This window comes from Misgurnus anguillicaudatus, chromosome 8, assembly GCF_027580225.2.
Source record: "Misgurnus anguillicaudatus chromosome 8, ASM2758022v2, whole genome shotgun sequence".
Taxonomy (NCBI): domain Eukaryota; kingdom Metazoa; phylum Chordata; class Actinopteri; order Cypriniformes; family Cobitidae; genus Misgurnus; species Misgurnus anguillicaudatus.
This window is the reverse complement of record NC_073344.2, coordinates 19,076,585-19,091,769: the sequence shown is the minus strand read 5'-3', so window position 1 is coordinate 19,091,769 and position 15,185 is coordinate 19,076,585. Positions and strand designations below refer to the sequence as shown.

Sequence of the window (15,185 nt, the reverse complement as noted above, 5' to 3'; positions counted from 1 at the left end):
GACAGAAAAATTAAATTGCTTTATATTTTGAGTCTATGAGTTTGCATTTTAGAATATTTAGATTAGTGCCCTTTCACTTTTGCCCATCGATACATGTAATGTATATAAAAAGAGTTGGAAGCATTTAGCATACCTGTTTAAAAAAAGTCATCAGCTAAAAGTTTGGTGGAGCACGCGCGAGTAGCCTAATCTATTTCAAACACAGCAACTTGACGCGTTTTTATAGGGAGGAGGTTTCATTTGGAGACAGGGGGAGGGAAACACCATGAAGCTGTTGTGTATTTCTGACATGAACGACGACACACCGCGATATCTCAGTCCTACATCTGTTTCTTAAACATTTTGTTGTTTTCTTTAAGTAAATGTAATATGGGAAATACATTTTTTCGTACAGAAGATTTTTGTTATTTTTTCGTTATGCGCTCAGGATCCTAACTGTTTTGCCGGTTCATATATACAAGACAAGCATTTTATATCGGAAAAATTTAAATATATTTTACACACGATGACAAACGCGAAGACTTGGCTGCTGCTTCTGTTATATGCGCTCGTCTCCATGGTGAAAGGTAGGCTAAATTAACGTTACTTGTTTATCAAACCGAGCATAAACGTTTCAGCTTTAGATTAAACCAGTAAAATAAGTTAACATTACCCTGAGCAAATGTTTCTGAAATGCCTTATGGTCTAAACTCATCGTGTAAGTAATTGAATTCATGGAAGTTTTACATATTTTACAAAAACGATAGGCTACCCGTCAAAAGCACCTGTCATTGTTGCATGTACCATCATTTCTTATTCTTGAAATATAACTTTGTAATATTAAATTATAACTAGAATCTTATATTTAGGCTTTTTAGAGCACATTATAAAATATTGTAGTATACTGTATACTTTAGTATACTCTATGACGTAGCTTACTATACTTTAGTAAGTTTATAAATTGCAAGTACATTATAATATAGTGTTATTTAGTGTTAACTATAGTAAATTGATATACTGTAGTAAATAGACTACTGAATAAATTCACTTTAGTATACATCTTACTACAATAAATGCTATATCATACTACAGATCACTTTTTGGGATTATATTGTCATTCTCTAAACCTCTAAAACTTTCTAAACAGTTTTATAGGAGTTCCCATGTGTGCTCAGATCTATCCAGTTCAGTTTTTTTTTATATGCATTAGGAGATATACTTTTGTATATTTTGTGTTTTTATAAGCTTTCCCTTTATTATGGAAAAAATGTTTTCTAAATGATAAATAAATGTTTCATTTGATATTAGGTTATAAAAGAGCAGTGTATATTGACTGTGTATTTATGGTTGGTTTAGCGGATTGTCCATCGCCTGTTCTGAACACCACCTATCTCTTGTCTGACAAGTCCTTACTGCAGAACAGCTTCCCAGATAATTCTAAAGCTTTCCTGCAATGTGCCAATGGATACATTTTTGAGTCAGGGTCGACTTCAATCCTCTGCACGGATGGGAACTGGAGTGAAGTGGAATTAAAATGCAAAAGTAAAGTCATTAAGTCATCTGTCATAAGAACATTTCATCCACCATAACTAATACTAATCATGGTTAATAGTTCACCCCTAGGTGAAAATTCTAATCATTTACTATGTCGTTCTAAAACAAAATGATGCAAAATAATACATTTAGCTTATTTCCATTATGTTGGCATAAGTGCGCCTTTATTGTCATTTCTACCATACAACAGTGAAACAGCCTAACATGTTCATAGCGGTTTGGTTTAAAAGAGTAAACAAGATTAAATGATGACATCATTTTCATGTCTGGGTGAACTATATCTGTGTGTGTCCTTTTCTAGAAAAAGACTGTGGAGTACCCAATGCTTCAGCTAATATGACTTACATTATTTCGAAGGGAACGTTGTTTGGCGAATATGCACAACCCAAATGTGATAAGGGGTAAGAACTTTTGTGTCCACTGTGGTCTGTATTTTCCTATTCGTATATTTTCTATAACAGTCAGGTTTTACTTATATTATGTTTTTCAAGATATCGCCTACAAGGATCAAGCTACAGGCAATGTCTTGTACACGGCTGGACCGGAAGGGCAAAATGTATACGTAAGTTGTTTTTTTTACAAGACACTCTGTCAGAAAAATGGTCAATGTACCTCAGCTGTCAATGGGGCACATATATTGACCATTTTTCCTAACAGTGTACTAAGTGCAACTTTTACAAATCACAAGAACACAATTGATACCATCAGTAGTGGTAACTTTACAAATGGCTGATTTTTCTTTGTGTCACTATGTTTTTGTAGTGATCACTTGCGACCAGCCTGCTGATATTGAACATGGAAAGATACTCACAAAAGTGAATCCGATTTTCGTGGACCAAGTCATTGAATTTTCGTGTGATGCTGGCTACGTCCTTGTTGGAGAAAAAAACATTACATGTGATGAATATGGGGAATACAGTTCACCACCACCAACATGTGAAGTTAAGAGAAGTACATTTAGTCTTTTTCCAGATTCACTTTCTCTAAATTCCCTCATTGATCCCAGAAAATTGCAGTAAAAATCAATTACAGGATTACAGTTACTTATACGTCACATCCTGATGAATCAAAATCAAACGATTCCAGGAAAAATCCCGGCACACATTATCTGAGTTTTTTTCCGGAATGTCTGGTATACAACGCTTATTGTTAAGACAGTTGCTTATATATTTCCACACATGGGCGTCTGAACCATTATATCTGGGTGGGACAAGACCACCCACTTTTTAAGACCACTGATACTGAACGTTTTAGCTACAGCCTTGACTCCCACGCAGCTGCTTCCTCAAATCCATTCCACTTGGCTCATTTAGAGTCCGTATAAATTTTGTGTTGTTACTACTTTCGCCAACTGCACTCCTGTGAAATAGCAATGTAAACAAAGCTTTTAGGCTATAGGCTGCATAAAACAAGCAACATTTTCTTAAACACTAAATTCAAGAAAAAAATCAAGAAAAATTTGCTCACCCCATTGGCAGATTTTTTAAGCTTGTTTTATGCACAAAATCACTTAAATTTGATATTTTTGGTCTAAAACCTAAACTTATTTTCTTTGGTCGTTTGGCTCATCAAAAAAAGCATTTTAATTTAAGAATTTGTAGATATTTTTACAGAAAACAAGACAAAAATACTAAGACTTTTTTTCTTGAAAAGCATTTTTTGCAGTGTTGTGGGTTGGGAAAACATGTCAACATTCTTGCCCTGGAAATCCTGCTTCAGTTTGGCCAAACACAAGCGCATTCTTTCCTCTGACAGTTTTTTTTTTGCACTCTTTTATAACTTTTGGCAGTCTGTAGTACTCCAAATGTTTTTTCTCGGTCCGATCGATTAGTACAGCCCAAAACATGACAGTAATTGACCATTTTTAGCAGCAAAAATGTGCGAGGTCCGTTTGATTCAATGGCATTGTTTACGGCAATGGCAATGACTTCCGTATTGATGACGTGCCGTGAAAACCCTCTATAGGCTTTGGTCTATAAAGGAGTGGTTTATTTCATACTGTATAGATGGTTGGATAGTATACTGTATAAAGAGAGTTTGTCCCAATACCCAACTGAGTTATATAATAAAAAATCAGACACCATAACTTTGAAAGCCCAGAAAGACTTGCATCTACTGGATGGATGAATGAGGCATTTGTGCCTTATGGCTAATGTTGGACACCGGTGTTTAACACACGCATCAGAGACTATATCTTAATTTGTGTTTCAAAGATAAACAAAGGTTTATATGTTTGGAATGAAATGAGGGTAACTCAAATTTTCATTTTGAGGTGAACCTATACTTTAAGATTAAAAGATTTGACTTAATATTAGTTTATTAATGTATTTGGACACAGTTATGCAGATGTTATGTTGTGTAAAAACACCATCTATTTATATTTACGCATTTGCTTTTATCCAAGGCAACTTATTCAAAGTACATTTTAGGAAGTACATTGTGGGTATGGAACCCACAACCTTTACACTGCTATCACAATGCTTTACCAGTTGAGGTGCGATAGCACTGTATGTCATGTTGTAGACCAGGGGCGTAGCTACAATTTTATTTTTGGGGGGTCCCATCTTAAAATGAGGGGGCAACTCTATATATATTTATTTATAGCTTAACACCTATAAATAAAACAGCTTAACACCTGTACACATTTAAAACAGCATATTTACTTCACCGTTTCAGCAGAACATGAAGTAGAGATGATATAGATAGCACATTTTTTTCTTCTCACTCATCTTTCTGTGCTTTTTTGAAAAAGCGTAATATTGTACGTTGTCACCAAATATTAATGAACTCTCATGCAAAGATGACAGCATAAGTTACGCACAACAACACGTGACATGAGCTAATCCAATCAAGTTTGAAAACAGCTGTCAATCAGACTAAGAAATCAACATTTTCTTATTTTGTTAAAAACAATTGGAAATCTGAGGGGGCAGACATGTAAATGAGGGGGCCAAGGCCCACCCAGGCCCCCTCGGAGCTATGCCCCTGTTGTAGATACACAGTCCTCTACATGAGAGAAGATTGAACGGAAATGTGTGGGCAAATTCAGACACTAATGTAAATATTGTCTCTTGGAGTGGGCTGTGGAGCCGATCATATAAACGGAAATGTGTCATGCATTATCGAGGTGTTTCATACAGGCGTGATTCAACCTCTCCTGTTCTTTAAAACAATTAATGAGTCACACCTACTGTATTAATAAAAATATTTCACCTTGTGATGCAGCTGATATGTAACAGACTGGTACTGATGGTTTACCAGTTCTCTACTGTATATAGGGGACAGGAGGCAATTTTGGACAAAGTGTATTGTCCTCCTATTGTTTGGTTTATTATTGATTGATCTATTTGTGTTGGTCTGCTTTTCTTTGAGCTTTTATGTCACATCCCACCAAAAGCCCTCTCGTTCAGCAGGTCTTTCGTGTCTTTTGTGATCCGTGGCTTTCCGTTGAACTGCTTTTAATGTTTTGTTTATATGTTGGTTTTATTATTTAGTCTGTGCCGCTGTGATCACTGAATAACAAAACAGTTTCCAGTATACAACCTACGGATACCACACCTCGGGCTCATTTTTCAGAGATCTGTGTAGTCCTGGTTGTGACATGCAGCTGGTGGATCATTAGTTTGTTTATGGGGAAATTGATGTATCAAACTGTGGCACGACCAGAGAGCAGAGGAAGATTATCAGCTGTCTGAGAGAGAGCTGATAAAACACAGTTGCTTAAGGCTTGTACTGGAAGAATGTTATACACTGTAAAAAATCCAACTTCAAAATTGTTTTTTCAACAAAAAATTATTAAGTTAATTAAACACATTTTTTGTTGATTTTTTGTTGGCCTTGCCTTGCCTAAAATTTGTTGACTTTGTATTGAGAGAGGCCGCCTCCTTGTCATTTCTGGCTTAAAACCAAAAAACAGAATAATGCCTTAAAGCTGCGGTGTGACAATATGTACAGCTAACAAGCCAAAGAACCCAGAAATAAGTTTTTATAAGCTGTTGAGCTCAAAAAACGAGCGTTTACAGACAGAAAAGTGGAAACAGGCAACTTTTCATAGTACTCATATTAGTAGAACTATGTCCACTAGGGGGAAACGTAGTCGGCGATCCACTTTTTTCTCCTCGAAGGCAGGGTTTTACGGCTCGACAGTTTATAAAAATGTGTTTCTGGGTTCTTTGGCGTGTTAGCTGTACATATTGTCACACAGCAGCTTTTAGGCATTATTCTGTTTTTGTTATAAGCCAGAAATGACAAGGAGGCGGCCTCTGGCAATACAAGTCAATGGAGATGGTTGGATTGAATTCCCCCCCCGGTGGGAGTGTTTTTCAAATTTGCATAACTGCGCTCTGTCTCTATGTCTCGAATCTTTACCCATTTTTGGATATCGGCTTCAAAAAAAAATCTTCAGAAACCTATGGGTGACGTCACAAACACTACATCCATCTTTTTTACAGTCTATGGGTCAGTTTGTCTGTTTAGGGTCACTGTAGAAATATGGCGGCGACTTCCATGTAAGGGGACCCGCTGTATATGTAGATAAAAATGACTCATTCTAAGGTAATAAAAACAATACAGTTCATTATGTAAGGTCTTTATACACCACTGATAATATAATTATGTATATCATATTGCATTTCTGTCAAGATATCCTCCTAAAAGTCCCACATTGCACCTTTGAATCATTGTACACTCAAAAAAATGCTGGGTTGAAATTATTATGGGTCAAAAAGGCCAAACCCAGCTGTTGGGTTAAATTAACCCAGAAAATATTTATATTTGACCCAACAATGGGTTAAACAACCCAGCCTAGGTTAAATTACAACCTGATGGGTTGGGTTTGTCCCTTTTTGACCCAACGCTGGGTTGAAAATAACCCAAAGCAAATTTGTTTATAGTTTCTATTTTACATTTTGATTTAGATATCTCAATTAAGAAAAAAAACAGTAATTTATGCAAACAATTATATGTTGTGTTTGCTTTTTCACATGCATGTTTCATGTTTAGTGCACAAGATGTGATGGTGTGTTTGGGTGATATTTACACGCTCATAATATGGAAACAGTTGTTGTTAGACTAAATTCTGAAGAACAAACTAAATATGTAGAAAAGTGTGCATATTTGTTAAAATAGTAAGATTAAAAAAAAAGTGAAACATGTCATACATTTTTAAAGAAAACAGCCTTATCTATTGTTGAATTTTTAAAAGGTTTGGCATCTTACGCCTCCACTTGACTACTTAAATTACTAGAATGCCAAGCATTCTGATATGTGCCACATGTCTTGATAGGCCCCTTGATGTGGTTTCAGTACTTAATTGTGGTACTGAATGGGTTTACTGCTATAAACTTTATTTCTGGATTGAAAAAATAATAATTTCAAATGCTTTCTTGATTTTAACCAAGTGTCCTTTTATTTCCTAGCTATTAATTGTACAGTTCCAGAAGTTATGTTTGGTATCCAGATTAAAGGAAGCCCCCCTTACTCCTATAAAAGTCAAGCCACTTTTAAATGCTTGTCGGGTTACAGCATGACCGGTTTAGCCACTGCGGTGTGTGAAGAGAGAGGCTGGTCTGATCTTCCAGTCTGCGTCTAATCTTTCTTACTATTCCAGATTTAAAGTGTTTTTATTCAGAATACTAGAGATAGACAGGCCTAGGTAAAAACCTGGCACTTTTAAGCACGTCTTGCAGTAATTCGAAGAAAATGTGAATCTGCATAATCAAAATATTTAATACCCAAACATGGATGTGGAATGCGCAGAAGTGTATAAATGATGGACATTCCAGTGCTTTGGAAATCTGTGGACCGTTTTGCCAAGTTTAGCCTCAACTAGACTGTTTAGATGTAAAACATTATATTAGAGAAATCAAAGGCGGAGGATAACGTACTAAACTTTTGTTTCGACAGACATCGATGTACACACAAGAGCAAGCATTACTAGCATACCCGCAACCACAACAATTTCGTATGGTAAGTGTTTGTCCACCAAATATTGTTTATGGAAACTGTCATGGTTAAACTTTAAAGGATGTTTAATTTTATTGCAGGAAGTAGAGAGGAAGAGTTTACTGCTTATCCAAGTGAGTCATCTTTAATGGCGTGTTTTGAATGACATTTCATTGTATTTCCCCCTCATTGGAAGTCTTTAACGTTGTTTCTCATGCAACATATGTCACTATTTAATCGTCACGGTTTGTTATATGAGTAATGCATCACTGTTTAATCTTTATTAACATCTAAATTAGACCAATCCCTTTACTGAGGGTCACCACACAGCTAATGAGTATTTACTTCCTTGGATAAGGACACCCGGAAAACACGCCTAAATGTTCCTGTCAAGCATTTATTTTAAAAACCGCTGACATTAAGAGAGAGTGGGCTTTATGCCCAGCTCCACTATGAGCTTCGGACAGCTCCTTGTTTCCTGTCTGCCATTGTTGGACGGGCTGATTAGTCCAGGTGTGTCTGATTATTGTTGTTGTGACTACTGAGGTCGGGCACACCTGGATTGATCAGTTTGTCCAGTGGTGGCGGACGGGGGGCAGGGAGCTGGCTGAAGTTCAGGACGTAGTGCAGCTGGGCATAAAGCCTATTATTCATCCCTTGGCTACAATAACAGCTTTCACTCGTATAAATGACGTCAGGTACTATGTTGGGGCGTGACGTCTGGCTGACACTCTGCGGTCCAATTCATCCCAATGCCGTTCAATGGGGTCAGGGTCTAGGCTTTGTGCAGACCTGTCAACATCTTCCACACCCATCTGTGAACATTTCAGGGGCAATGAGGCATAAACAGTGATTCAACTGTTGCAACAAAGTTTTTAAAGGGGACATGTCCTGAAAATCCCCTTTTCTTTTCCATGTTTAAGTGCTATTATTGGGTCCCCAGTGTTTCTATCAACCTAGAAAAGGAGACAAAGAACAACCCAGTAACTTAGTTTTGGTAAACCATTCTCTGCAACCCTTGTGATGTCAGAAGGGGATCTTTTAACAATAACAACACCCCTTAATCTGCACTATCCAAATAATTGGCAGCAAACTTTAGTTTTAATTTCATGGCGATCACAGTGTTTGCATTTCATTAGCTCATTTGCATTTTAAATGACACACCCAAAAATGACATTTTTGCTCACACCTAAAAAGTGGCAATTTGAACATGTAACAATAAATTATCTATATGATATTTTGAGCTAAAACTTCACATATGTACTCTGGGGACACCAAAGATTTATTTTACATCGTAATAAAAGTTTGTGAAATGTCCTCTTTAAAATTAGCCTGGCTCCGCCCTCCTACGTGCTTCCGCTTAATTTTCATTTCGCTTCAGTACAACGTCTGGGACCGCGGTGTAGAGTTTCGTTTTCTCCAGCAAAAATCTGCAGGTCCAATCAGCGAACAGAAGGGGGTTGCTAAAAACGATGACGTTGAGGTCGTGCGTCAGTTTGAGTTGTAGTTCAGTAATGGCAGCGGAGAAAGATGTGAGAAGCTATTCGGTCCGTTGTTGCAAAACTGCCTAATATACAGAAGTCGGAGCAAGAACAATGTTTGCTAAGTTTTTTTTGGTCTGATCATTCTGACTTGTTGTTTCCGGACGGTTTCGGCGCATGATATACGTCACGACTACACGTTGGCAGATCCTAAGTGACTCTGGGCAGATCCAATAGTTTTAAACTTCAACAGAGGACCCTCCTTAACAGAAGTAACGCTTTGCAATGGAGCGTGGCCAGACTCTCTGTACAAATGAAATGAATGCACGGGAGTCTGGTTGGACCAGGCTACTTTAAAATACCACTGTATGCTATAGCGATATGAATCATGTAATGAAAATTATACATCTACTGTATGATAACAAATATAATTACTGTTCCTCTAGGTAGGGTCATTGCTGTGGTTGTCCTCATTGTGTTAGCTGTCAGTTTTATCTGTAAGTATATTAATTTAGGATAAAATCTGGATGTTAAAGCTATGATCCCCAAGTGTTGTTGTTTTTTAAATAATATCTTCTTACTTTCCACAGGCTGCGTAATTTTTTTATTGGTACGTCATAAAAATAAACATAAAGGGTAAGCAAAGCTCTCATTCTGTATTTTGACTTTAAAATCTGACTTTAACTTCATGTTGGCTTTAGTGGGCATGGCAAACTGTGACTTGCTTTAGATCTGCTTTCATAGACGATGCGTTGACTTGTTTTCTCTTGCATGATTGGTCATACGGTATGGCTTGTCTTTGCTGTTTGCTTAATCAAAACCTTTGCTGTCATTGTGCTGTAGCATGAGTTCACTTTCAAAATTATCTAGTCTGTTTATATAATATACTATGTTAGACAGAAAATAAAGAAAATATAAGGGCTTAAAGCCATTTTGGCAGTAACACTTTATTTGATACTGATAGGTGAACCTGTCTGTGAAATCCAGGCTATAGTCTCACAATCTAATGATGAGATGAGGTGCATCATATTTTTAATTAAATCATTAATATAGATTTCAATCTCATGAACTTACTCAAGTCAGTATTAAGGTTATATTTTCACAGAATTTTTTTACATTATGTCGGATGAGTTTATGTAGAAAACAGTAAATCACAAAAATGATTTTAGCTGGGTTTTACAGACTGAGGCACACATACGGTATCATGTTCTTGTCCTTCATCAAGTACCCAGTATTTAAATAAATACACAGTAACATGAACGCAAGTAAAACAAAGTGTGACTGCCTTTCGGCTATAATTGGCCACCCTTGCCATTTCCCAGCATTCTTACCAAGTTACTAACAAAAAACCACCTCAAGGAAGAGCTAGGTGGCTAATTGTTACTGGTTTGCCCTTTAAAACGTTTTACAGTACATCTGGGGACATAAAGAGCTGCGGTATGATTGAAAAGAATGGAAAGCATGGTGCTGCTTTAAAAACGACGGGAATGATTTAAAGAAATAGTTCACCAAAAATGATTTGCTCACCCACTGTTGTTCTGTACCAGTATGAGTTTTTATTCTGTTAAAGAAAAATAAAATAATTTGATAAATTATGCTGGATTTCTATACTATTTTTCCTACTTTGGGTGTCAATGGGTGCGGTCAACTGTGTGCTTATCATTTATCAAAATATCTTATTTTGTATTCAGCAAAAGAAAGAAACTCAGGCAGTTTATAACCGGTAATACCGAGCCCCTAAGGTGGCATTGGAGTAAAAAAAATTCAAAAGTTTAGTTCCATGTGCGCACGCGAAACTACAACCCAGTCTCACGGCAAGTCGTGTTATAGTAACGAAAATTTTGATTCATTTATTAGTGTTCGATGACACAGACACGAACAACCATTGATAGAAATTCGTGCTGGGAAGGACGAAATAGACGTTCGTCTCCAGAGACACGAAAAACAGCGGAAATTCGTGTCATCAAACACTAATAAATTGATCGGGATTTTTGTTGCTATGGCGCGACATTCCGTGAGACTGTGTTGGAAACTAAGCTCAATAGTTTCACGTGCGCACGTGATAGTTTCACGTGCGCACGCGATAGTTTCACGTGCGCATGCGAAACTACAACCCAGTCTCACGGCAAGTCGTGTAATAGTTATGAAAATTTTGATTCATTTGTTTGTGTTTGATGACACGAATTTCCGCTGTTTTTCGTGTCTCTGGAGACTAATGTCTTTTCGTCCTTCCCAGCCTGAGTTTCTATCAATGGCTGATCGTGTCTGTGGGACGACTTTCTTTTTCGTGTCATTTTGTGTTTTGTTTTCTCATCGTTAAGTTTTCAATTTTTTGACCATTGTCACTTGGGTTAGAATCACTTTCTACGACTTCCTAACCCAAACCCCACCTCTAACCCCAACTTCAGGCAAAAATAGTTTTAAAAGCGGATGAAAAACATGTAGAAACGAATGCATAAAATTACATCCTAACGCAAACCCCGAATCTAACTAACCCCAGGTGACAATGATTTAAAAATAGGTAAGAACGATGAGAAAACAAAATATACAGTGACGCGTTGGGGAGGGTCGTGCCACAGACACGAGCAGCCATTGGTGGAAATTCGTGCTGGGAAGGATGAAGTAGACGTTCGTCTCCAGGGACACGAAAAACAGCGGAAATTCGTGTCATCAAACACTAATAAATTAATCAAAATTTTTGTTAACACGACTTTCCGTGAGACTGTGTTGGAACTAAGCTCAATAGTTTCACGTGCGCACGTGATAGTTTCAGTCTTACAGCAAGTCTTGTGATAGTTACGAAAATTTTGATTCATTTTTTCGTGTTTGATGACACGAATTTCCGCAGTTTTTTGTGTCTTTGGAGACTAATGTCTTTTTTGTCCTTCCCAGCATGAATTTCTATCAATGGCTGATCGTGTCTGTGGCAGGACTTTCTTTATCATTTCATTTTGTGTTTTGTTTTCTCATCGTTGTTTTCTATTTTTTGACCATTTTCACTTGGGTTAGAATCACTTTCTACGACTTCCAAACCCCAACTCTAACCTCAACTACAGGCGAGAATAGTTTTAAAAGCGGACGAAAAACATGTAGAAACCAATGCATAAAATTACATCCTAACGCAAACCCCAAATCTAACTCTAACCCAAGTGACAATGATTTGGAAATGGGAAGGAACGATGAGAAAACAAAATATAAAATGATGCGATAAAGAAAGAATAGAAATTCGTGCTGGGAAGGACGAAGTGGACTTTCGTCTCCAGTGACACGAAAAACAGCGGAAATTCGTGTCATCAAACACGAATAAATTTATAAAAATTTCCATTACTATAACACGACTTGCGCACGTGAAACTAAACTTTATTTAATTTTTGCTCCATGTCCCCTTAGGGGCTCTGTACTACCAGGGTGAGAAAATGACAGAATTTACATTTTAAGGTGAACTATCCCTTTAATGCAAAGCTAATTCTAATAACATGCAAACAGCACAAATTGTGGCACGAATCGACTATTAACAAAATAATTTTAAAATCAAAAGTGAATTATAATAACTTTATCTCCTTATTTTTTATAATGCTGCGTAGTTCATACAATACCGGTGAAGAACGCAGGACAAAAGAAGGATTATTACTTAGTCAAAGTAAACTCAAGGTATCTGCCAGTAAGAGTTCTTTATTGTATAGTCAAAGTCATCAAATGACTTCATTTCAGAGGAATATGTTCTGGCATTAGTTGCCACTTCTTTAATCTTCTTAGTTATTAGGGCCCGAGCACACCAGGGTGTGAGGACCCTATTGTTTTTGCTCCGTTTATTATTATTATTATTTTTCTTCTTCTTCTTCTTCTTCTTCTTCTTCTTCTTCTTCTTCTCCGAAATGGATCGCATTTTTGAGGGCCTAAACATACCCGAAAACTCATGAAAATTTGCACACGCGTCAGAAGTGGCGAAAATTTACATGTAGTATAGGCGTCAGAAGTGGGCGTGTAAAAATGGCTCGATAGCGCCACCTGCAAAATTTCAAGAGAACAGCCCCCCCACTACGAAAAACGTACAGATACAAAATTTGGTAGGGTCATCATTCACTCAAAGACCTACAAAAAAGTATCTTGGAGCGAACCTCTAAACCCCACAGGAAGTCGGCCATTTTGAATTTTCTCTGTCATTTTTGGACATTTCCAAGCGTCGTACTTTAACGAACTCCTCCTAGAGATTTACTCTAATCATCATCATATTTGGTCAGTATCATCTAAAGGCCTTTGCAATGCTAAATTGCGGAGCTTTTGACTTTTCGTTGGAGGGCGTGTCCTTGGCGGCCAGGGAAATTTTGATGTTTCGCCATGAAACAGGAAGCTGATGTAATTCAGGCATACGTTGTCCGATCTGCCCCTGACTTCACACGTTTCATAAGGGTCCAGGCCTGAACACATCAACATGGCATAATTCAGTAACACTCATAGCGCCACCTAGAGGCAGCAGGAAATACCATGTTTTACGCTGTGTCTTACTGCTCTTAGAGATTTAAACATATCAACATCATATTTCACCAGTGTAATCTCAAGACCTTGTGTGATGATAAAGAGCAACGGCCTTGACTTTTCATTAAAGGGCGTGTCCGTGGCAGCCTCGCAAAGTATCGCTAAATGAATCGCATTTTTGACAGGCTAAACAAGCTCAAAAAGTCATAAAACGTTGCACACACGTCAGAAGTGGCAAAAATTTACACGTGGCATAGGCGCCAGAAGTGGGCGTGTAGAAATGGCTCAATAGCGCCACCTGCCAAATTTCAAGAGAACAGCCCCCCCACTACGAAAAACCTACAGATACGAAATTTGGTAGGGTCATCTATCACCCCAAGACCTACCAAAAAGTCTCTTGGAGCGAAGCTCTAAACCCCACAGGAAGTCGTCCATTTTGAATTTTTGCTGTAATTTATGTGCAAATTTTGTCATTTCCAGGCTTCGTACTTTAACGAACTCCTCCTAGAGATTTTAATAGATTGTCATCATATTTGGTCAATCTCATCTAAAGGCCTTTGCGATGTTAAATTGCGGAGCTTTTGACTTTTCGTTGGAGGGTGTGTCCGTGGCGACCTGCCAAATATCAGCGTTTTCGCCATGAAACAGGACGTTTTTATAACTAAGGCATACAATGTCCAATCTGCCCCACACTTCACATGTTTGATAAGGGTCTTGGCCTGAACACATTTCAATGCCAATATTCAGCTTCAGTCCTAGCGCCACCTAAAGGTAGCAGGAAATGCCTTGTTTTACACTGTGATTTACTGTTCCCAGAGATTTAATCAAATCATTATCATATCAGGTGAGACTGATCTTAAGCCCTTTGCGATGAAAAATTACGAAGATCTTGACTTTTCGTTGAAGGGCGTGTCCGTGGCGGCCTGACAAAGAGTGATGTTTCGCCATGAAACAGGAATCTGTTGCAATTCAGGCATACATTATCCGATCTGCCCTATACTTCACACTTTTGATAAGGGTCCCGGCCTGAACACATTAATATAACAACAATCAGTTACAGTCACAGCGCCACCTGCTGCACACAGGCGGTGTGGCACATCAGTTTCTCTTTGAATATCCACCTATATTTGCCCACTATAATTAAGATCCCCCTGGTTAACTGCTTTACTAATAGCATAGGGTAGCGGTGCACATGCGTGCGAGGGCCCTTCCATCGCTGCTTGCAGCTTTAATTCTTACTTTGTTTTTCCTTATTTGATCACAGCAGTCAGCCATTTGATTTTTTTGTGTTCTTTCTCAGGTTTTTCCACTATAGGGCAAACAATCGTACTGGCCCCCTGGGTTAAGATGCATCTGTTTCTACAAGTGTATACATATGATGTGCACAGTGTTAACTCTTTAAAGCTGCAGATATTTAAACCTTCATGTAGTTGTCTATTATTTATTTAAAATATTGTACTTTCTATATGTTGTACACTGTAAAAAGTAAAAGTTGGATCGACTTAAAAAAAATGACTTTGTTTTTTTCTATAAAATTTTCTGACTATAAGTAAAACATTTAGTAAAAAAAGTTTAAATTGTTTAATTATTTTAGGTATTACCAAGTGAAGTCATTTTTAATTTTTCACTTAAAGTGAGAAAATGTAAGTTTATACGTTTTTTTAAGTAGAGCAGTTTTCACTTTTTACAGTAAAATTGCTAAAACACAGACTATATTTTTATATATTTTATTAAAGTTTTTATACCCTTCAA

General features: G+C 37.4%; 1 protein-coding gene across 4 annotated transcripts; it reads left to right on the top strand.

The window, feature by feature from the left end:
- Positions 1–220: 220 nt before the first annotated feature.
- On the top strand, positions 221–15,185 carry LOC129450105 (C4b-binding protein alpha chain). 4 transcript variants are annotated; one of them, XM_073870421.1, is made up of 11 exons: positions 223–566; positions 1,336–1,521; positions 1,835–1,934; positions 2,025–2,095; positions 2,296–2,484; positions 7,438–7,500; positions 7,578–7,610; positions 9,404–9,454; positions 9,548–9,593; positions 12,542–12,608; positions 14,734–15,185. In XM_073870421.1, the coding sequence occupies exons 1-11, from the start codon at positions 506–508 to the stop codon at positions 14,746–14,748; spliced, it is 882 nt and encodes a 293-aa protein (XP_073726522.1). In that variant the 5' UTR covers positions 223–505; the 3' UTR covers positions 14,749–15,185. The 4 variants fall into 4 exon arrangements, with proteins under 4 accessions (XP_073726524.1, XP_073726525.1, XP_073726522.1 ...); XM_073870422.1 differs by having other exon boundaries at positions 227–566; positions 2,296–2,475; XM_073870423.1 differs by lacking the exon at positions 12,542–12,608 and having other exon boundaries at positions 221–566.